The sequence below is a fragment of the Dama dama genome, chromosome 11 (genome assembly GCF_033118175.1).
Source record: "Dama dama isolate Ldn47 chromosome 11, ASM3311817v1, whole genome shotgun sequence".
In the NCBI taxonomy this organism is placed as follows: Eukaryota; Metazoa; Chordata; class Mammalia; order Artiodactyla; family Cervidae; genus Dama; species Dama dama.
In genome coordinates, this window is record NC_083691.1 from 56189641 (window position 1) to 56213970 (window position 24330).

Sequence of the window (24330 nt, forward strand, 5' to 3'; positions counted from 1 at the left end):
GCAATCCAATAGGCACTTACAGCCCTAGGGTTCGCCATCTAGTCTTATCTGTGCACCACCGTAATTTTCCTCTGGGTCCTAAAGTTGATAACCGATTTCGCGGGACTCTTTTGCATCCGTGAGGCAACAAATGGAAAGAATGGCCCTGGCGGAGGAATCCCTCGCTTACGCTCGGTGTACTTTAACCTAATGGGGGTCGTCCGGGAGTCGGAAGGGGGAGGGGAGAGGGAGGAGGCAGCCAAGGAATTGTTTTTTTCTCTCGCCCCGCCCTCGCTCGGACGGCCAATGGTGATGGGCTCTTTCCCTACTAGTCTCGCCCAGCTCCTCGGACTCAGCCAATGACCGGTGGAAGCGGCTCCGAGGGGGCGGACCCGGGAGGCTGTGCGTGTCTTGTGAGAGCTCTTGAACCAAGTCAGAGCTAGAGTCGGCTGGGCGGCTGGAAACGGCGACCGCCGCCGGTGACTCAGGGAGGCGGGAGGCGGGGTAAGAGCGCCGCGGCCTCGGCTGAAGGGAGCGGAGGAAGAAAGGTGAAGGCGCCAAGCCCCGCGGCCCCGCCATCCCCGGGCCGGGGCGCCGGCCGGGGCTTCTGCGGCCGGGAAGAAGGGTGTCGGGGCGGGGCGGCGGGGCAAGTGCGGAACCGCGGGCTCGCCCCTCCCGCGGGGCCGCCCGGGGCGGGGACCCGGCCGCCTGGGACAGGCTCTCTGCTTCGGGGCCTTTTCTTTTCCGGGGTGAGGGGCGAACACTTTCAAATCCACTTAAGCCGCAAATAATTCTCCTCACTCAGTCTGCGGTGAGGTTTAAGGTTTTGGAAAAGCGAAACTTGGGAGAGCGAGGGTCACGCGGCGCTTGGGGCCAGTGTTTGGGGTGGGGGAGAGATGGGGGGGCGGGGAAGGCGCGGGTGGAGAGATCGGGTGCTGAGTCTTAACGTCCTCGCACCCGCCGCCCCCGCCGCCGGGGGTCCGGTCCTCAGAGCGGGGTTAGAACCCTCCCTCCTCCCTGGCCTCCTCTCTCCCCCCACCCGCCCCCCACCGCCCTCTTTTCCCGGCCCCCTCCTGCTGGCCGCCTCAGTTGCATTTTGTTTTTGTGTTTTTGCAGGGAGGAGCCCTTCCTGCAGCGTGGAAACCATGGTGCTCACGCTCGGAGAAAGTTGGCCAGTACTGGTGGGGAAGCGATTCCTCAGTCTGTCTGCAGCCGACGGCGGCGACGGCGGCCACGACAGCTGGGACGTGGAGCGCGTCGCCGAGTGGCCCTGGCTCTCCGGGACCATTCGCGCCGTCTCCCACACCGACGTTACCAAGAAGGATCTGAAGGTATAACCGGCTCCCGGGGCTCGGCAGTCGGACGTTTCCTAGTTACCTTGGTAACGAGACAGCCAGCACACCCCATTCCCCCCCTCCCCTTTTCTGAAAAGGTGGCCAGAAAGTTGGCATCTGATCTGAAGGTGCAGAAAACTAGACCTTCAAAGACCAAGTCTTTGAAATGGTGTGTAGAGCGAGGTGTGTTTGGCCTGGAGTTGCCTGTTTTTAATAAGGGGCTTAGGGGTTGCTCAGACATGCTTAGTTGTTGCCCGCGCTGTGCCTCCTTGCTAAGTTGCTATGTCTTATCCGACTCTTTCAACCCCATGGGCTGTAGCCTGCCAGGCTCCTCTGTCCGTGGGGATTCTCCAGGCAGGAATATGGGAGTGGGCTGCCATTTCCTTCTCCAGTGCTTCCTCAGGATAGTACGGTTCCTTCTAGGAAGGGGGGAAGTGTTGTTAATGCTATCTTGGGCAGGTGGGTGACATTTGGAATGTTTGAGAATCGAGCGTTGAGAATAGTGGGTGCAAGTGCTTTTAGTTGGGTTTTTTGGTGCGTTCCTCCGAATTTCTTCCCCCCAACTTAAACTTTCGACTTGTGAGAAGAAAAGTGTGTGTAGAGGGAGGAGCGTAGTCCTCTTTTCAGCGTGTTAGGGTGGGTGTTTGCCCGTATATGGTGGGTCAGGGCAGGAGTGAGTTTCCTGGTTGTCTTTGAGGAGTCTGTAAGTGGGTGTGGGATGTGACCATATATGGAGGGCTGGGGTGGAGCTGCCCCTTATACGGTGTGCCGGAGGAATGACTTCAAACACTCCATTGGAGTGTTGGAAGGGAGAGAAATGGGAACAATTGCGGCAGGTGATTTTGAATCGGAATGACACGCAGAACCTTTTTTCAGTTAGATCTTTTCAGAAAGAGATGAATTCTGCTCTTACTCCGTAATAGAAGTATGGGTGTGAAAGGGTGTTGGAAACTAGCAGTGAGGAAGCCATTGTACCAATAAACTCTCCTTTGTGCAAAAAAATAACTGGAGAGGGGTCCCCAACAGAGACTCTGAAGTGGTGATAACTTGAAGGAAGCTTGTCAGAACAGAAGAGCTTTCCATCTTGGGTAATGGATTCATTTGATCATTATCTTGGCTTTTTCTTGCAAACTGCGCAGATAAGGGAAGCAAGCTTTCGCACTGGCAGTTGAATACATGTTGAATTCTGAGACACTGTTCAAGGAGAACACTTTCAAGGTGACAGTGCATGCCCCAACTAGTAATTAGTCTGCAAAAGGTTATAGGAAAGGCTATGTGGTCAAATATTTTCAAAGCTTCAGTAGTCTACTTTATCTTCATGTGGAAAAAGGAGTGACCATTGTGTACTTAACCATGTGCTAGGCATCATGCTGAACAGTTGATAGCTGTGTTCATATTTAATCCTTACAGAAGTTCTTTGAGGGTAGGTACTAATATTCCCCACTTTACAGACAAAAATACTGGACCTGGGGGAGATTGTCTTGTCTAAGGTCAAAATTGGAATCGTTCTCAGAAAGTTTTGACCCTTGAGCCCACTTTGTTAATCATCGTGCTCCCTAATCAAAGGCTGTGCCACTGAAGGACTCCTGTCATACAGGAGTGTGTATGACCATACACCACACTGTCATACAGTGTGAAATTGGTTTCACTCCTTGCAAACTGGGTTTTGAGGTTTACAGAAAGAATTAGTGTGGTGTAGGGATGGCCAGCCTGTTTGTTTTAGGCTAATAAACTTTCTCCATAAAAATGGGCTTTGGGAAGTAGATGTTAATTATAATTGTTACGGTTTATTTCACAACAAGTAAAATTTTCTCTATTGCCTTTGTTTTTATTTGATTTGAATGGAAACGAGATTAAGCTTCACAGTTTTTAGTTCTTTAGCAGCTGATGAGACACTAGGTGTTCCCTTCCCCATCAAAAATCAAGGACCTGTTGGGTTAGGAAGGCAGTCTAGGAGGTCCTTTGTGTGTCCTCTTCTCTGCATCTTCCTCACCCCCAGCCTTTGAAGTGGTGGTGATAGCTTCATTTTCAGAAAGAAATGGATTTTAAAAAGGAAGTCTTGTCCAGACTTGCATAGTTAGCCACTAAGGGACAGAGAGAGCACTTGAATCTAGGTTTGGTTGTTTGTCTTCCAGTGGGCTAAGGTGCCTAACCTGGAAGCAAGGGGGGTTTAATTCAAGAACAGTTTCAATTATAGTAGATTTTTTAGCTTTACCTACATTCTTCACAACTCAGCCCTCATGTAAGAAATCTACTCAACTTCTCTTTTCTTCATGCTTTATTGCTGCATTCCTTAATGGAGTAGCAGATAAAGTAACTGGCATAAGTGTAGGGACATGTATTACCAAAAGCAGGGTTGGAAACTTTGAAACCAATTGTGTTTGGCAAGATACAGGCAGAAACTGAGTAGGAATTTGAGGAATGAGTTGAGACAGGGGGCAATAATGAATAAGAAGGAATAAAATTCAAGTTGTGTGCACCTGTTTTAGCACTGGTAGAGATCCAAGTCTGTCTAGACTGATTTGCTTCCTTGGTTGAGGAGTTAATAAGGCCAGGGGTTGTTAACTTTGTTTCACTTAGAGGAAGACTTTGTAACAAAGCCACTTACTCAGTTACATTATGTTTAGTGGTTGATTACAAAGAAGTTAGGTGAAGACAGAATTAACAAATACCTCTTCCCAGATGGATCAAGCAGTAAAGAATCTGCTTGCAGTGCAGGAGACTCAAGAGACAGGAGTTTGATCCTTGGGTCAGGAAGATCCCCTGGAATAGAAAATGGCAACCCACCCAAGGATTCTTGCCTGGAGAACCCCATGGACAGAGGAGTTTGTGGGCTACAGTCCATGGGGTCACAAAGAGTTAGACATGACTGAACAACTGAAGCAGTAAATGGTTTTATTTTATTCTCACAAAAATTTTAGATAGTAAACCACACTTTTTAGTATTAGAAACTGAGGCTTAAACAAGTTAAATAACTTGCCCAGTTTTGTCTCCAAATCTTAAACACTAAGCTTTAATGTTCAGATAGAAGGAAATTAGCACAGCTCTTATTTTGCTGGCTTCAGTATCCTCAGAACTAAGAACATTGCTTGGCATGTAGTTTTTGCTAAAATATTTGAATAGATAAGTGAAGGAATCAAATAGTTATTGCTTATATATAGAAAAGCAGTTTAGAAATAATCTTACAATGGAACAGTGATATTCTCTTTATCTGGAATAACAACAGATCTTAATTAGGTGTGATTGGAACAACTTCTTTAACTTTATTTTTATCCCACTCTTCTTTGAGTGTGAGGCAGGTTGCTTTCTAACTGGCTTTGTTCATTATGCATGCTGAGAGTGTCCTCCTTCTCTGCCTTGTTTGTCTAGGTCTTTCCCTTCTTTGCTTTTGTTGTTCAGTCACTAAGATGTGTCAGACTCTTTGTGACCCCATGAACAGCATGCAGCATGCTGGGCTTCCCTATGCTTCACTATCTCCCTGAGTTTTCTCAAACTCAAGTCCATTAAGTTGGTTATGCCATCCAGCCAGCTCATCCCCTGTCCCTCCCTTGTCCTCTTACCCTCAATCTTTCCCAGCATCAGGATCTTTTCCAATGAGTTGTCTCTTCACATCAGGTGGCCCAAGTATTGGAGCTTCAGCATCAGTCCTTCTAATGAATATTCAGGATTGATTTCCTTTAAGATTGACTGGTTTGATCTTGCAGTCCAAGGGACTCTCAAGAATATTCTCCAACACCACAGTTCAAAAGATCAGTTCTTCATCGCTCAGTCTTCTTTATGCTCCAACGCTCACATCCATACACAACTATTGGAAAAGCCATAGTTTTGACTAGATGGACCTTGGTTGGCAAAGTAGTGTCTCTGTTTTTTAATACGCTGTCTAGATTTGTCATAGCTTTTCCCACTCATTAGGAGCTGAATGCTTTGACTACTGTCGTCTACCTGGTCTTTTCATCCTTGCATATAGTTAAAACTTGAATGTAGGTGGATTCTGTTGCCTGTCAAGCCATGTAAAATGAGAAACTTTTAGCACAGTGTAATAACTGTTTACCCCTATAATTGAATGCTTGACTCTAGGATTTTAGATAAAAGTCTGGGTGGAAGAAGACATAAATAGAAGCATAATGAGATAATTTCTGATTTGTGAAGTAGTGAAATAAGTGGCCTTCTGCATCATCGTGCTGGACATAGAGTAGATAATGTCATCAAAAACTTTGGGATTAAAAAACATGCCATTGTGTAAGTGCTTATTTTTAAACCTGGAAACATTTTACTTGGCCATTCTGATAATTTTCATAATCATATATACTCAGGTAAGATTAGTGTATACTAAGTGGGAGGTTTTGAGATTAGTTTGATTAGATGATATTAATTCATGTGTCTTAAAGAGATTTTCTTTTGGGGAAAACTAGCTTGAAATAATTAACTTGAAATATCCAACATCTGGTCAATGAATTTGATAGGCTAATAGGCACACATTTATTAGATGCCCTATTAAAAATCTGGAACTTTGGGAATTACAGGTAGTAATCATAATTAAATAGGCCTCTTTCTGGCCTTTGGAGTTATACAACATAAATAACATCTCCTTTCTGGACCAAGAGATTGTGAAGGGAAGAACACTTTTTACAACGAGAACTAGCTGCATCTGTCAGCTTGCAGGCACTTGGTCAAATCATGTTAGTTCCCCCTGAATTTGAATTCTTACTGGTACATTTTTATAGAAATTTCTGCAGAAGAGACTTTTTTGGGGACGGTGGCAGGGGGATGTCCTTATATATAGCACATTAGACCTCAGAGCACAAAAGAAAGATGTGTGGTTATGATAGATAGGAAACTTTTGAAAGCATGTTTAAGAAAGCTCACAACTTGTTGGTTTCATTATATGTATTTAAAAAGCCATCTTGTTAAAATATGAATTTTTGATTAATGTGATCTAATACTTCAAAGTCATAAACTTATTTTTAAAGAACTAAACTTAGTTTTCAAATCACCCTAAAACTGAGATATAAAGAGGAACCTTGTCTAAATTTTGGTTTAGGGTTGATTATAGGCTTTGTAGATAGTGATATGATAAGAATTGTGATAGTGCTTAAGTTTTGAGAAGCCACTTAAGATCTTAGATTACTTCTTTTTTTCTGAATTAATGTTAGATGATCATATTGAAGTCTTTCTCTCCCCCATTCCTAACTGAAGTGATACTCTGATAAATTAAGATTTGAATTTCCATGAAGGTCTTAAAGCTGCCTAGTCTGCTTGCCAGACACTTAATGTACATTGCCTTTAAAATCTACCTAACAGTTCTGTGAAGGGTAGGTGTTAGTACTTGCATTCGGAAGCCACCAGAACACTGAATTCAGAGAGCTTAGATTTTGGCAAGCATTCTTGACTTGGGTACAGTTAATTGGTTGCTTTTGTAATTCTACACATTTTATTTTATGCATGTAAAACCATTCTAAGAAAACTTCAGCAAGGCTGGCATTCAAACCCAGATCTCTGTGGTTCTGAAGTTTGTGGATGTACATTCCTGGTATACTACATTGATGGGAAAGCTCTGTTGTCCAGAGCTAGGTTGGGTTTGAAGTTGACATGATGTGGGGCTGAAGGACTGGGGAAGATAGCAGAAGACACGGATTCTGTGGCTAGAAACAGAAAGGAATATGCTCAGTCTCTGAACACCTCTGTCTTGAAGGACCATTGGTTGGTTATGGTGATGGATGGAATACATAGAACCAGTGGAAACATAGAACATGGGGCCTTGTCACATAATAGGTGCTTACACATTTGCACTTACTCTGTAATAACTGCAAGGATAAAAGTCTGTCATACAAAGAAGATACGCGCTTCTCAGGGGAAGTTGCCTGAGAAATTAGGCGTGTACATTTTGTGATTGGGAGAGGAGGATAGGACTGGTCTTAAATGATTTTAAAGATTGATATTATATAGCCATAAATCTGGAAAAGTTTGGGATTGAGGCTAGTGGTATATCCCTTGGGAACTTCCTGCCTTCCAAATGGATGAGAGAAACAGAAGGTAAGAGCCCAGTTCAGGGAGAAATTTATTCACTGAACAAGTATGGAGACCCATGAAATACAATGGTAAGTAAAAGCCAACACAGACTTTGACCTATCTGAGTTTTTAATGTCAGTCAATTAACCACAAATAAATAATTCAAAATGTGGGTAAATGCTGGGAAGGAAAAGGACAGTTTTGAGTACAGTTAGCAAGGGACTTCTCTTGGGGTAGAGAGGGGCTCTTTGGTAAGGGACAACATCTTTGAGGAAAGGATTTTTGAATTGGATTCTGATGAGTGAATGGAAATTAAGTAAACTTTTTTTCTTTTTCTAAAGGCTGAAAAGGAAGATAGAATTGTCTATGAAATTATGAAGTATTGATGGATTTACTAACTCTGAAGCCAAAAATGAGGGCTTTTAAATCAAATAAAAATGGTGATTTTTACACTGACTATCGAGGGAATATATCGTATCTCAGTTAAAACATAAAAAAATTTTAAAAGACTTAGAATAAATTAAAGGAAATCCTAAAGGCAATCGCCCAATGAGTATTTCTTGGAAGGACTCATGCTGAAGCTCCAGTACTTTGGCCACCTGATGCCAAGAGCCGACTCTTTGGAAAAGACTCTGATGCTGGGAAAGATTGAAGACAAAAGGAGAAGGGGGTGACAGAGGATGAGATGGTTAGTTAGCATCACTGGCTCAATGGATATAAATTTGAGCAAACTCCGAGAGATAGGGAAAGACAGGAGAGCCTGATGTGCTTTGGGGTTACAAAGAGTCAGACGTGACTTAGCAACTGAACAATAATAAAAAGGGTAACATATTCTTAATGGGTTAAAGAAGCTAAGGTGTTTTGGTACATTTATATGAATTTTAAGGTTTTGTGACTGATTACTACTGCATTACTGTCAGAGACCCACTTTTGGACTGAATTCTACCTTTATATCTTAAAATATCTGTACAGATTATAAGGGGGGTAATGTTGGAAACTTTTAGGTCGGGGTTATAACTAAGGCTAAAAGATATTTTACAAATCAGAAGCAGGAAATTTCATAGTTACTTGGAAAATAGTATTTTAAAAGTAGTTTAATTTTCATATAAGAAGTTACACAGGTAGTTTAGGAAAATTCTGGTGTCATTTATCAATTACTTCTGTATTTAGCAAAGTTGTCTTGGAGTTCGAACTCTGAGGTAAATTTCCCAGTTTATTCAACTCAAAGCATTGAAAGTGCCTCTTGCTGAATCCTGCTGCTATCAGAGGAATGGAAAAGTCAGTGGTGGATTGTGTTGTTGGGGGTCATCATCAGCTTACTGACAGTGTCAACACAGAATTGCAATGCCCTGTGACAAGTACATCTTAGGGTTTCAGATTTCTGTCTTTCAGTTCTGCAAGCTCTGATGTCTAGTTAACATATGTAAAATGTTAATTACATGTAAAAACCCCTTCTACATGGGGTTTCTTTTCTCTTAGGTTTTCCCAGAGATTACTTGAGAACAGATTGGCCCCCATATCCTTTGACTTCTCTTCCCAAAGTGGCCTGGGAGCCAAAGCTTGATAGTTAGACTAGTCTAACGAATCTGGTTATTCTTATTTTTTTAATACTTACTTTTGACTGTGCTGGGTCTTCATGTCTGTGCGCAGCTTTCTCTAGTTATGGAGAGTGGGGCTTGCTCTCTAGTTGCGGTGCACAGGTTTCTCCGTGTGCTGACTTCTCTTGTTGTGGAGCACATGCTCTAGGCATGTGGCCTCAGTAGTTGCAGCACGTGGGCTCAGTAGTTGTGGCTTGCAGGCTCCAGAGCATAGGTTTGGTAGTTGTGGCACACGGGCTTAGCTGCTCTGCGGCATGTGGAATCTTCCCAGACTGAGGTCGAATGCCTGTCACGTGCATCACCAGGCGGATTCTTAACCTCTGGAGGGTCTAATTTTATCTTAGGCATTTTTCATGTTCTTGTTAATCAAGTCTGCTTTCCTTCAATTCTGTTTGTCTAGGTGTGTGTGGAGTTTGATGGAGAATCTTGGAGGAAGAGAAGATGGATAGATGTCTACAGCCTCCTAAGGAGAGCCTTCTTAGTGGAACATAACTTGGTTTTGGCTGAACGAAAGTCTCCTGAAATTTCTGAGCGAATTGTTCAGTGGCCTGCAATAGTAAGTAAAACTCAGGCTTACTGAACCCCTGAGAAGTTCTTTAATCCATTATGAACGAAACAGGGAAAATCTATGTAATATCTGTAGTTGGCCTTCTGGAAAATAATAGTACAGATATATGACATTGCAGAAGATTCAGAAAAAGCTCCAGGATCTCCTGTCAGCCCTGCTAGGAGGCCTGCAATTCTGGACCCTTGACTTCTGTGTGTCTCAGTTTCCTCACTTGAAGAGTAGGGAGTGAGGGTAATTTGGGGAACTTCTAGGTCAAGGGTTAGAAACCAGCAGATATATACAAACATACAGATCTTTTTGATTTGCTCCTTACAGTGTTTTTAAAAAAATCTAAATTAACTGTCTACTTTAAAAAAAATGTAGAGAATGTTCTTAAAAATCTAGATTCCCATTTCTTATTAACAACAGTAAGATATGGCCACACTAAAGCCTGTTCCTTTGGCAACAGTAGGCTGAACCTGAATAGTAGGTGTTGCCTGACCCCTGTCAGGGTTTCCACTTCTGGTCTCATGATCTTTAAGGTTCCCCCAGCTCATATTTCTTTGACTCTAAAGACACCAGCAGTCAGTATATGATTGTGCCATTTCTGCACCGGAAGTCTGGTGCAGTTAAAGGCAAAGAGTGAGCCCTGTATCTGGAAAGGACAGTTAATGCTGTTTGATAGGTGAGCTGGGACAGATTTGGGTAGTTGAAAGGCCAAGAGGATGATTAAAAGGCTGACCAGCTTGTGAAGGGCCTGCATGCTGTGTGAGCCAAATTGAGATTTTGCCCATGGATGAAACGAGCCCCTGAAGGGTTTTGAGAGATGTAGGGTTTTGTTTAAAGTTGTATTTTGCTTTTTGTATTTTTTCCCCCATCTATTAATAATTTGCTAAAAATATGGCCCATTTCCCCAGAAAAATAAACTTAAAACAGTATTCTGCATAAATTTGGGGCAAGCCATACATCTGTAAACCCAGACCTATATGACTCTCAAATGTGTATCTGGTTTAAATGATTGATTCTGGATAAAAACTGTGTACTCTTGTTTTGGTTGCATAAATAGTTATTATTGAGATATTGGTAGTAAATAAACAAATGAATGGTTTAATCTCTGTGTGGAACATTGCCAGTCCCCATTTTCACAATAATACTGATAGCAGTTATGATGCCAAAACATTTTCTTTTGTTTCAGATGTACAAATCTCTGCTGGACAAAGCTGGTTTGGGATCCATAACATCTATTCGCTTTTTAGGAGATCAACAAAGAGTATTTCTTTCTAAAGACCTTTTAAAGCCTATACAGGTAAACCATTAGAACCAATATTAGACCCTAAAAACAGAAGTATAAACTCCTTTAATGTGAGAACTGACATATTGACGTTGATTGTTCCAGATCAGATATCTAGCAGAAAAAAGGACCCATCTTATGAGCAGATGTTAGACATTAATGCTCAATGTTAGCCATTGGGTTGGTACTGTTTATTGGGTTTGGAAGGACAAAGGTACTACTGTTGATGGCTTTTGTGTGTAATATGAAATAATTTTTAAAATAGATAATATAAGAAAATAATTTTTAGATTAACTGTTACTCATATATACATATATCTGTATGCATATATATCAGTCCTCATTATTTAAGAATTCTATATTTGAGAACTTGCTTACTTGATGAAATATATTTGTAACCCCCCAATCAGTATTTTGGTGCTTTTATGGTTATTCACAGACATGTGTAGAGTGGTGAAAATTTTGAGTTGTCTGACACCTGTTCCCAGCTGAGGTTTGAATAAGGTTCCATTCTGCCTTCTTGTTTCATCTCTTCTAATGTAAACAAGTGTCCTTTTCAAAGTCTATTTAGTACTGCATTGTTGGTTACTTCAATGTTTAAAATGGCCCCCTGGAATAGTGCTGAAGTGGTCTGTATTGTTCCTAAGTGAGTCTTAGAACATGTGTTAGCTAAGCTTCATTCAGCCATGAGGTATGGTAGCTGTGAGTTCAAGGTTAGTAATGCAGTAATACAGCTTCCCCGCTGGCTCAGAGGTAAAGATTCCATCTGCAGTGTAGGACCCTCAGGAGTCTTGGGTTTGATCTCTGAGTTAGGAAGATCCCCTGGAGGAGGGCATGGCAACCCATTCCAGTATTCTTGCCTGGAGAATGGGGGTCAGAGGAGCCTGATGGGCTGCAGACTATAGGGTCGCACAGAGTTGGACATGACTAAAGCGACTTTGCATGCAAATAAATGCAGTTATATATGTTAGAAACTTGTGGAGTTTTTTCCCAACAGAAACACATAAAACAAGGTTATGTATTGATTGGTTGATGTCACTTGTGACCACAGGCTTCAAGAAACCTAACCCCATCTTTCCACTAGGAATGGTTCAGTATTCACTAATTCAGTGTTTATGGTGACCTATCGCAAACAGTATGAATCAAGTGTGTGTGTGTTCCTGTTCTTTCCAGTTAGCTTGCAGAACTACCTTTTTCTTCACACCATTTAGGCTCTTGGGTATTGCTCATATGTTTGTTTTTTTTCTTTATTATAAAAATGTTGGGAGGGAGGGGAAGAACATGCACATTAACTCCACAGATCACTATCTTGGGAGTAATGTTGGTCTTACAATTAACATTTGTTTTTTTAGATGTCATTTGTGAAGGTCAGTTATCCTCTTCACTCTCTTTGGTTTTGTGACCTGCCTTGTTTCTGTGGCCTGTAGAACCATTAAACCAGTTTATGAGCTATAAGACAGTTTAGGACCAAGTGTCATTGCCATTGCTGGGTCTGTATTGGAAAACCCAAAGCACTGGCTTTTCTGTGCTCAAGTCTCACTTTTATTTCCATATCCTGGAAGTGAGTGAAAACAAGATTCATACTCTGAACCTTATTTTATAATGTTTAGGTGAATGGAATAGAGGAAGATGCTTTTACTTAGTTGTGGGCACAAGTTATCTTCATATATCAGGTAGATGGGGCTTCCCTGGTGCCTCAGAGGTAAGGAATCTACCTGCAGTGCAGGAGCCACAGGAGACACGGGTTTGATCCCTGGGTCAGGAAGATCCCCTAGAGGAGGGCATGGCAACCTACTCCAGTATTCTTGCCTGGAGAATTCCATGGATGAAGGAGCCTGGCAGGCTACAGTTCATGGGATCTCAAAGAGTCAGACGATGACTGAAGAGACTGGGTGCACGTGCATGCATGCTAGGAAGGTTATCTTGATATATTTCCTACATTGAAATGTGGAATCCTTGCTTTTAAGGACCAGGGAACGAACATACAGGAGGGGCTGTGGAAGACTACTACTGAGCAGAGAGTAGTTTTTACTTCTTAGCATTGTTTTCGGGACAGTTCTATTTTTCATCTTTAATGTGTCTCATCTTTTCAGTTAAAGTAGAGCTCAGTTTTGTTTCTTGAGATTGAAAAGATCAGTAAGTTTTTATTCTCAAGGAGGTGCACTCTGCTGTCAGTGTGAGTGTTATTAATATACTGATTGAGGGAGACTCTGCATGTGTTCTTGACTTTTACTGATGATAATTTCCAAAGTTAAGTGCTTCAGGGCATTCTCTTGTAGAGGCAGATGATAATGTAAGGCTTCTACTGTATGAGACTCTATGTTGGCTGATATGGTTACCACAGTAGGAGGCTTGTTCTAAATAATGAATAGAGAATCTGAAAATTATTTGGGGTATGCAGAAGTTGGAATTGAAACCTAATGTCTGTCTTTTGGACTGAATTCATCTCAGTTATAGGTGGATAAGAAAAATGACTTAAGTGTCCAGCTCAGTTACCTGGCACCTTTGATGAGCCCTTGAAACTCTTCTAGGCAGAATCCAATTATTCTACCTTATTTAAGAGCTGTTTAATGTTAATGGCTCTCCCCATTAATGCTCTTTTACCTTGTAGTAGGAATTGGTGAACACATTTAAATTTTTTGAAATTGCAGTAGCATGAGGGGGAAAAAAAACAAAAACATGGCTCATTCTGGTGATTAATATTGCACTCTTTTGAAGCCCCTAGTTTAATGTTACCTAAGAAATTTTTTCAGCATGGTCTATCTACAAGGCTATTCTTACCAATGGGAGAAATGGATGAACTATTTTTAGCCACTGTGTACCCATTTCACATGCAGAAGAGCATGAAGGCCTAGTATTGGAAGGGCTTCTGTACTATATGGTTTCTCGGGTCTGACAGGTTATTCCTATTGACAATCTGTATACATTTATCATAACTGAGTATACACACAAAGCCAGAACACTGGAATAATGCCAGAAATAGAGCTGCCAAGAATCGAATGTTTCAAAACTGGCTACTGAAGACCTAGGCTGTTCGTTCATTCAGCTTTTGTCCCTCCTCACCCCCACCTTTACCATTTGTAAAGAAGAATGCATTTGGAATTCTGGTTAGGGTAAATGAATCTATGTGAAATGATGTTTGTTAAAAACAGCAATTTCAATGAAATGATGCTACAGATCTAAGTATTTTCTTATGTGTGTCTTCCGCCCCTTGCATTTGGATCTGTGACTTCCCTAATCCCTAGAGCTCGGGATACAGAGTATTTTTGGCATGACTAGCTACTTTGCTTATTATAGGTCCCATAGCCTAAGTTTTGTCATGTTTAAAATTATGCTTTGAGCCACTCTTAATATCTGTCTCACTCTTAGCTTCGAGTAGCTTCACTTCTATCTGCCTTATATTTGTGATCATTTGATGGTTTCCTACTGTTTGACTTGTCTAGTTCATTGGAGTTGCAATGGTTTGCTGCCATCAAATGGCTAATTGACACTATATTAATCCCTGTGATTAAATGAATTGAAATAATCCACTGGAATTTAAACAACTGTTCTTATTTATTACCTTAAAATATAATGATTTTCAATTTTTCAGGATGTAAACAATCTCCGTCTTTCACTGATGGATAATCAGAGTGTCAGTAAAGAATTTCAAGCTTTGATTGTGAAACATTTAGATGAAAGCCATCTTTTACAAGGTATGTGGGTTGTCTGTTGGTGATAGCTCATGACTTGACCAGTGATTAGTTTGTAAGCTGTGTTTCAGCCCTTCTCACTCATTTGCTCATTAAAATGTCTCATTTTTTAGTAATTCTTTAGATGCATTTCCCATGCAGCTTGATGAGAGGAGGACTGTATTCTATAATGTATTCTAAAGCCTCTGAAATGTGGAAAGCCCAAGGATCATGTGAACAACATAAAAGTGAAGTAGATACTGAACAAGCTCAGCTATATTTTGACATGAAATTCGATATGTTTGGAAGTTCAGTCTTAGAAAATGAGTAAAACATTAATTTGGTGATCTTGATCTTGCCAGTTACTGTTATTGATTTTCTTGGTCAGTTTCATAATTGTGAATGTTTTAGGAAACTGAGAAGTTCTGACGAGGTTCCTGAATATGGATCCTCTAATTAAACTGCATAGCAGAGTAAGTTAGGTCTCAATGAGTTATCTGATACTACCTGGTCTGATACAGATGCTAGGATAAATATACTGCCAAGTCTAGATAAATCAATAGGAAATCAAAGCTTTAAAATGGAAAGTTTACATTTTCTCGTACCTTTGCTGAAATGTCTGTCTTAAGTTTATAGCGATATCTTTTAATGTTTCCTTTTTGTCTATTGCATGTTTTTTTAAAGACTTGGGAAAAAATTATGCTGGATAAATGGTGCTATTCAGAGATAATGCAAATTGCTCTAAGGATTTTTTTTTAAATTATTTTTTAAGGTGACAAAAATTTAGTTGGTTCGGAAGTAAAAATTTACAGCTTGGACCCATCAACTCAGTGGTTTTCTGCAACTATTGTAAATGGAAACCCAACGTCAAAAACTCTTCAAGTCAACTGTGAGGAGGTAAAGATGATGATAATTGCATGTAAGATAAGTTGACAGGGGAAGATAATTATAAAAAGGAATTACAGTATCTTATAAGAGCTAAATGGGGCTTCTCTGGTGGCTCAGACAGTAAAGAATCTCCTGCTTGCAGTGTAGGAGACCTGGGTTCGATCCCTGGATCGGGAAGATCCCCTGGAGAAGGGATTGGCAACCCACTCCAGTATTCTTGCCTGGAGAAATTCCATCGACAGAAGAGCCTGGTGGCCTACGGTCCATGGGGTCACAAAGAGTCAGACACGACTGAGTGACTAACACTTTTACCTTCACATACCTTTGTTATTTTATATTAAAATATCAGACAGAGTAGAAGAAAAATCAGTTATTTTTTAAAAGGAAATTATATGTAAGAAACCCCTATTGTTAACTAGTTTCTCTAGTGGCTCAGACGTTTAAGAACCTGCCTGCAATTCAGGAGACCCAAGTTTGATGATAATTGGGTCAGGAAGATCCTCTGGAGAAGGGATTGGCAACCCACTCCAGTATTCTTGCTTGGAGAATCCCATGGACAGAGGAGCCTGGTGGGCTATGGTCTGTGGGGTCGCAAAGAGTCAGGACATGACTGAGTGATAGAGGTAATTTCTGGTATATTCCTGAGCATTTTTAAAATTTCCTGGTATCTTTGTTTTGTTTGTTCTTAAGATTCCAGCACTGAAAATCGTGGATCCATCACTGATTCATGTTGAAGTTGTACATGATAACTTTGTGACATGTGGTAAGATACTGATTGATTAAAACTTTTGTTCTCCTTTCCCCTTCATCCTTCTCACCTTAATAGAAACAGGGAGGCTGACTTACCTGTTTTTAATTATTTCAGGTAATTCTACAAGAATGGGAGCTGTGAAACGCAAGTCTTCGGAAAATAATGGAAACCTGGTTTCCAAACAGGCAAAATCATGCTCTGAGGTAGCCTTGCTTTTTTTCTGTCACTTGTGTGAAGCTCTCTTTAATTCTTGCACTGCATGGCCAGTATGTTTAGTGGTAATAAGGCTGTTTTCTCTGCTCATCCGTGCTGTTGTGTCTGTGCTCTGCTAGTCCCAGATCTTGGCCATAATTTCTATGCTCAAGCAGATGGAGATAATATAAGTTTCTGGTTCACTATTTTTGATGTTGGTTGAAAATCCTCAGTAGATTTGACAATTCCACCACATGGAGGTATTTTTAAAGATAAATTGAGTTGTGTGTATCAAATCAAAAGAATGCCATCCATGAGAAGAGGGGAGGAACCTTAGAATTCTGAGTAGATTGGTGTTGAAATAGGACTCCCACCTGGACAATAGGTCTGGATTGGTCATTCATGATTGGGTGAACCAACATACTTGCTTTTTGAAGGAGGCAGTTGGTTTGCCATTACTAATTTCTGCCGAGAAAAGTACTGGCTTCTATGAGTGGCACTGTTGAGTTCAAGTACTGGATTTACTTCTATCCTCTTGAAGTAGTTAGGGTTTGGATCAAGAAACTTAAGGCTGTCAGCTTTTCCATCTCTTCCATGCTGTGGAGAAGCTGGTCTTCTTTAGCTCTTCAGGTACCTCATGTTCTCTCCAACCTCAGGATTTGCTGTTCCCCTTTCTCTTCTAATGCTGTCTTCATTCTAATTAACTCCCATGTATCTTTCTAATGTGATATTGCTTCCTTGGGGAAGCCTCACTTAACATCTCTACCATTGTTTTAACCCATATCCCAGAGTAGGTCAAATTCTCTGTTTTATTATGCTTTGTAATTACTAGTACATGTCTTTAGAACATCACAGTGTACACACTGGGGACAGTTTTAGTCAGAATTCCCAAAAGATTGGGCTAGACACACTAGCCTAATAAGGGGATGGAGGACTGGGATAAACTTCTCAAGGGAGTATAAATACCAGGGTCAAAATTTGAAATCTGGGTAAAAAAAACTTCAGGCTCTTTCTTTAAATGAGTTGAATCCTTAGGTCTTATTACAATACAGATAACTTTCTCACAACTTAGGTATCCAAATGTATTTAAGTTACATGGATATGTTACTGTGTTATAATTGTCAAAAATGCCTTTATGATGCTCTGCTCCAGGCTGGAGTTTCGAATTTTAAAATTGACCAAGTTGAGATTGTTGGCAGCATTTTGGAGGGAAATTTAGGTGTCTGGAGGAAGAGGGCAAGGAGAGATGGCATGAGAGTGGTCAGAGTCATTGAATGAATCTGAGATTCTGAATCAGGGCAGACTGGCCTACAACATCAACTAAAACCAAAGCAAGCACATACCACACAAATACTAAAGAAATCTGGGTAGCTAGGATGATCGACTTTCCTGAACTTTAAGCCTATGTACAGGCCACAGGAGCTTTCATACTTGAGCAGAAACTTTGTAAACCGAGGTATCTAGTACCTCTGTTTTTCTTCCATATGTGAAGGCTTGACCTCGGGTGGTCCAGGAAAGAATGGAGAGGTCATTTTGGAAATTAATATTACTCCCTTTTCATTTTGCCTTAATGTTTACCAGATTGAAGTAGTGTAGTAAGGATTGTAAATTGAGGATGTCAGGCAAGTGATTACTGCCCCTTAGAGGCAAGCTTATGGGATATTGTCAAGTGATCCAGGGTATTAGAAGCTAAAAGAGAAGCAGTAGAATAGTAATCTGTCAGGTTTTGGCATTGGATAAATTGTTAGCAGTCATGGATAGAGATAATAAAAGATGATTTGGAGAAGTTATTTGAGTGTTGTCTGTCATAGAGAAGGCATCAGTGTAAACGGTCAGTGAAATGAAAAGGAGAGCCACATGATGTTCTGTTGAGGTGGGGACCATGACTCAGGAAATGGCATCCTAATGGATCATGGAGGAATCAACCTGGGGTACAGGTAGGACTGGGGTCATTGGGGATGTCCTGTTGGGAAAGGTGCCAGTTCTTTAGAGTGTAAAGTTTATCAGTGAAGTGATAGGCAACTGAGCAAGTAAATTTATGACCTTGAAGGCAAAGGTAGTGCCTGTAAAATATAGTAACATACATATGTAAGTGATCCTCTCTTCCTGACTCACACTTTTTTCTTTTTTTTAATGGAGACAATCATGAAACTGTTGAACAAAGCACAAATTAATGAAAATATATATCATATTCATAGATTAGAAGCTGATCTATGGATCAATAAAATATTAGTCTTTTATGCTTTAATATTATTTATTGAAAATTCATCTTAAAAAAAAAACTTTTTATTTTGTATTGGGGTGTACCCAATTAACAATGTTGTAATAGTTTCAGGTGAACGGTAGAGGGACTCAGCCATACATATACATGTCTCCATTCTCCCCCAAACTCTCTTCCCATCCAGACTGCCACATTACATTGAGCAGAGTTCCATGTGCTATAGAGTAGGTCTTTGTTGGTTATCCATTTTAAATAGAGCAGTGTGTACAGGCAACCATAAATTCATTCTCTAAGTCTATGAGTGTCTGTTTTGTAAGTTCACTGGTATCATTCCTTTTTAGATTCCACGTATAAGGGGTGTCTATACAGTATTTTTCCTTCTTTCTCTGACTTATTTCACTCAGTATGACAATCTTTACTGACTCCCACTCTTGAAAGGCAGGGAGCATGTCTCTCTGCTGTCTGTCAGCATCCTATCCAGCTCAGTAGGTTTGTGTGAACTTATTACTGGGAACAGTAGAATCTATTTTCAAAAAGGCCTGAACTTTGGCCGGGAGATAAGTCCCTCAACCTATTTGAGCCTTAACTTTTACATCTAAAATGTGAAAATAAATTTGGTGTATAAAAGCATGTCTGTTTCAGCTCGTAAGACCTATCCTAGAAGATGGGTATTTTGAGACATTAGTCTGCCATCTTCTCAGTCAGCTGGCTTTCCAAATAAAGCCACACTCCTTGCCTCAACAAACAAAAAAAAAGACCTATCCTAGTTATCTTTTCATTCTAAAGGAAGTTGGAGATGGTGAATTTTTACTTAGGTATTGATGTTTTAGAAATTATTACTCTATTTGTAATTATGAAAAGTTATTCTCCTTTCTATTGCACTTATTTTCAAAATAAAGATTCTTACATTTTTTTAAAAAAGTTACTGTCATTGAAAAATATATAGGTAACCTAGAAAAGCATAGTAAAGAAAAGATCACTCATAATCATACTTTTCAGATACTCACTATTCACATTTTGGAATACCTATCCTCCTCCTGTTTTTGTTTGTTTTTCTTTTTCATGTATATTCATAGAGACTTCTTTTAAAAAAAAAAACTAAAAGCCATACTCTTGTGTAGCTTCCATGATTCTACAGTATATTGTGAATGTTTTTCCATATCAGTAAATATTCTTCTTTGTCATGGGTCATCCTTGTAATCAGACAAGTTTTTGGAAACACTGGCCTAGCCTAAATTTCAGGAGAGATGGAGGGGTAAAGAAAGATGTGGGGAGAGAAAGAGAGTTCATTTAAATGTGTGAGTGAAAGGTGAGTACAGTAACACACTTGGTGCATGTCTCACTGTGTTTCCACTTTGCAGATATGTTGGATGTGTGCAGAGTTGGTAGTCTTTGGGTGACAGGAGTTTAGGATTAGGTAGACGAGAGTCTTTATTGCCTTGATGAATACTTCTGGATAAGGTGAACCTGTTTGCCAGTAGCATCTGGCTCCTTGAAGGTCTTCTCTGCCTAGCAGACTATTCCTCAGAGTTAGGATGTTGCCTGGTTAATTGAGAAAGTCTGCTGAATAGTATGAGCCAGCAGTATCCTTTTTGGAATATCATTATACACTCAATTATATTATCTCCGTCTGCTGGCAGGGAGGAACTATTGCCATGACTGGTATAGAAGACCTTCAGGGAAAACTCTTCAGGTAAGAAGAAACTTTGACCCTTGTCAAGTCAGAGGCCAGTGCAGCGGTGTGCACATGGAGATGGGTTTGGAATCAGAGTCCTATGCCTATTAAGCTAAACCTTAGGAAAGTTATAGAGTGATGTACTTCAGTTTCTTAAAGGAAATGATCCAGGTTATGATCATTCTAACACATGGTGGCTGAACCGAGGAATTTTGCATGATGTATTTCTGCTTTGAGATAGCTAATCAATGTGCTAGGCACTGTGGTAAAGCACTGCCGTATACAGTATGCTTCATTACTCGCCTTTTTTCTCATTACTCTCCTTTATTGCTCCTCACTATGACTGAGGAAACCAAAGCTCAGAGAGCTTAAGTAATGTGCTAGCAAGTGTCAGGAGACTGGATTCCAACCAGGGTCTAACACCAAAACCCAGCATTCTTGGCCACTGTGCTGTTGTTGCCATTGCTCTCCAGAACTTTTGCCTGGTATGGTGAGGCACCATTGTAAAAACAAGAGTCCTCCTTCCTTCCATCTGGTTCTCCATCCCTATTTCCAGTTAATACTTACTGAGCATATGATATGTGCTAGACATTTTTGAGCATTACTGCTTGGCTCTTGAGTTAACTCAGAATACAGTTGTAGCTATTAATATTTTCAAAGAAGTGCTAAGAGCATTTATCCATTCATGCACTCCAGCAGTCTCATTTATTGAGCATTTGCTCTGTGCCTGGCTTTAAAAGATGTAACAGTGATGTAAGAGCAGGGTCTCTGCCCATAGAAGCTTATATTTCATTGTGAAGAGACTGACAGTAAAAAAAAAAAAGTAACTTAAGGTATTTGCACGGTGTGTTAGTACAGTGGAAGATAGAAACATGATAATATAAAGTATAAGGCAGTTATGCTTTGGGACACTCCTTTGGAAAGAGTGATCAGAGAGTCTGAGGTGACAGTTGAGCAGATTTGAGGCTGAAGGGATGGGACCAGCCACATGAAAATGTCCAGACCCAGAGGGGAATAGCAAGTACAAAGGTGCAGGCAAGAAAGAACTTAGAACATTTGGAGACCAGAAAGGAAGCCAGTTTAGTTGGAGCACCTTTAACAAATGCAGTGATATGAGGCGAGGGGGTTGGCGGAGACCAGACCATGTAGAATTCTAGTTGGCAGTGGAGTGACTGATTTATGTTTTATAAAGATTGCTCTGTGGTAGAATTTTAACTTCAGAGAAGAGGCAAAAGGTTCAGGCAAAAATGGAGGGAGGTCAGGCCAGTTAGTATACACGTGATAGTCTAGGGGAAAGATGGTGGTAGGGGTGGCCTGGAAAGAAGTTGATATATTCCACAAACATTTTGGAAATAGAGGTAGCATTTTCTGGTTGACTGATATGGGAAATGAGATGGAGGGTTTTTGGCTCGAGCAGTTCAGTGGATATCATAACAAAATAAAAATATCTTATTTCCTTAATTCATTTTAAAAATGAGGAAACTGAGGCCCAAAGAGGTAAAGTTTGGCTATCCGAGGGATGTCCTTAGACTAGTCAAAGCCTCCCCCCCAAAGATCCTTCTGGGAAACACTAAGCTAATATTTAACCAAAACTGAGCTCTCATAGTGTAATTCACGATCAGATAACTTAGCACCTTGACATAGCGGAAAGCTGTGCCAGAACTTTAATATTGATTAAGTAAATTCTTATTTTTCAGATGTCTTTATTTAGCATATACTAGACAGTATTTTCAAGGCCATCAAAGTAAATGTCTGCAAAGAAGATTCACATGTAGGCTACATGGTTTACATTCAGAATCGTGAGGTTTTAAAACCTGTGGTTTTAAAAACTCTTACTAAGAGAAGTTCTACATCATATTTTAGGAGTTAGTAACTAGAAGATGAAGACACTTGAAAGATTCTACAAGTTTAGATCTGGTGGTAAAGTGAATGTAAAGGTCATTGAAAGAGATAATGATTGAAAAGGACAAGTGACTTTAAATTTACACACATGCGAAAAGGATGGTGAAAATGGTCTGTGGATTTCACCTGGTTTAGCCATAGAATGTTCAGTTGTCTGGAGTTGAGTTTAATCGCTCCCTTCTCTTCCCATGGTGGGAAGATTTGTTTTTTTGGATAGTATAAACTGGGAAGAAGTTGGTCTGTTAGTCATATTTTTGTAAAGGTAAAAGTACACAAAAAGGGAAGGGGACAAGTGTCTTAACTTTGTCCCACAGGCCTGTCATGACTTGATATTTTTTGCAGCTTGGGATGACCTTTGTGACTTGATGAGCCACTTACAAGCAAGAACCATGTCCTCAACCTTTATTGCATTGTAAAGGCTTATGTTGGTACCCAGTAGGCTCCACTGCCTGCAAGAGCCCTATGTGGTCTGGTCTCCTGCCAGTCCTCGCAGTAAGTGCGTGGTGGGCACTCAGTAACGCTGAACTGAATGCATGTGAAGCTGCCACCATTTGAAGACAGTCGATAAAAAGCTCACTTCTGTGCATTGCACTAGTCAAGTAATTGCCACATGGCTGCATTTTCCTGGTATTCAGAGGTCTGTAAGAGATCAACTTGTGGTCTTTTCTAGGAAGACACAAGTTTTGTGAAAAGCTGGAGTGACTTGTTTGATAGTCCTCAGGTATAAGTCCTTAATTTGTGATTTATTCATTGTTCTTCTGTTCTTTTCTTTTTATTTGGTGGTGGTATTGTGCTTATTGACTACTAAACCAAGCAAATAAACTTGAACCTTGCAAACATTTTGTAATTCTGCCACTAGGGGCTTCCCTGTTAACATCTGCTTGCTTTGGTATCTTTTAGGCCTCTCCCAGTGTGTGTCCTGTACAGTCTGTTCCCACAACAGTTTTTAAGGAGATACTGCTTGGCTGTACTGCAGCTACTCCACCAAGTAAAGACCCAAGACAGCAGAGCACTCCCCAAGCTGCCAACTCTCCACCAAACCTCGGAGCAAAAATCCCTCAGGGGTGAGTCAGAAGTTAAAGATGTTTAATCTTGCAACCCACTGGAATGGGTTGCCATTTCCTCCTCCAGGGAGTCTTCTCAACCCAGGGATCAAACCTGCATCTCTTACGTCTCCTGCATTGGCGGGTAGATTCTTTTACCGCAAGTACCACCAGGGAAGCCCATACTGATGTTTAATCATAATACAGAAGGGTTATTTTAGCCATGGTTCTTTCTGTCTGAGCTGATATTGCTTGGGTGGCAAGATTGACCCTACATTCAGTGTTTATAGAGAGTGTTAGTGCAGTGAAAATTTGATGTAATGACCTGCCATTCAGTGTATCTCAGGTTGTCAGGGGAGGTTAGAGTTTCCAGTTGGTCATATGCCTTCAGAGGTGATAACGTGTAGTTGGCATACAGACCTACATACAACAGGTCACAGAAAAGAAAGGGGTGTGAGGAAAGAGGAGCTTTCTTGACTTTGTATAGAAAGAATGGTCCACTGAAATATTACAAACAGCTGGAGAATAGATGTCCACTTTCAAGGAAAGGGGAGCCATTTGGTTGTGTGTGGAAGACTGAGATCCATGGAGTGTGGGGTAGAGGGAGACAGGGTTCCAGTGAAGGACCTTCAGCCTGGATCTCAACTATAGCTGAGAGATGGAGCAGTAGAGAAAACAGTAAGACATAAAATCAAGGAAGCAGTAATTATTACTTACAGTTACTATTTACAGAAGATAGTGGAATAAGAAATGTAAAATCTAATCAGAAATTTAAAGTAGCCACAAGATTAATGGAGAGATGAGTTTTAAGGGAAGGATCTTTTTTAGAAGGGGTGATGACCTGTGTAAGCAGTTGTAAAGACCTAAGATAGGGCTCAGAAACTGGTGTAGAAAGGTGGGCTTAGAAGACCACTGTAGTAAATGGGACAGTGCATGAGCAGCACAGCAGTTCACGGGGAGGACAGCAGGCTGCAGGGGAGGGAGCTTAGAGGATGACCACAGAAGAGTCAGAGAGAGGGCAGGGTGGGGAGAGGTGGTTTATTCAGAGTAGAAAGAGGGGAACAGTAAGAAGTTTGGTGGTACCCAAGCAAAGATGTCTAATATGAGTGCTTCCCAAGTGGCTCAGTGGTAAAGAATCTGCCTGCCAATACAGGAGACTTGGATTTGATCTCTGGGTTGGGAAGAATCCCTGAAGAAGGGAATGGCAACCCACTCCAGTATTCCTGCCTG

General features: G+C 40.9%; 1 protein-coding gene across 6 annotated transcripts in view; it reads left to right on the forward strand.

Annotated features, from left to right (window-relative positions):
* The first annotated feature begins 378 nt into the window (after positions 1 to 378).
* KDM3A (lysine demethylase 3A) overlaps positions 379 to 24330 on the forward strand; it is a 54801-nt gene continuing 30849 nt past the window's right edge. For 3 of the 6 annotated variants that reach the window (XM_061155287.1, XM_061155291.1, XM_061155292.1), the window contains exons 1-9: positions 379 to 527; positions 1096 to 1310; positions 9321 to 9476; positions 10663 to 10773; positions 14350 to 14452; positions 15201 to 15325; positions 16007 to 16079; positions 16182 to 16270; positions 22958 to 23121. In XM_061155287.1, the coding sequence (XP_061011270.1) occupies positions 1125 to 1310; positions 9321 to 9476; positions 10663 to 10773; positions 14350 to 14452; positions 15201 to 15325; positions 16007 to 16079; positions 16182 to 16270; positions 22958 to 23121 (1007 nt within the window). In that variant the 5' untranslated portion in view covers positions 379 to 527; positions 1096 to 1124. Of the gene's footprint in view, positions 528 to 684; positions 791 to 1095; positions 1311 to 9320; positions 9477 to 10662; positions 10774 to 14349; positions 14453 to 15200; positions 15326 to 16006; positions 16080 to 16181; positions 16271 to 22957; positions 23122 to 24330 lie in introns of those variants that run through there. The other 3 variants (XM_061155288.1, XM_061155289.1, XM_061155290.1) reach the window with 3 other exon arrangements.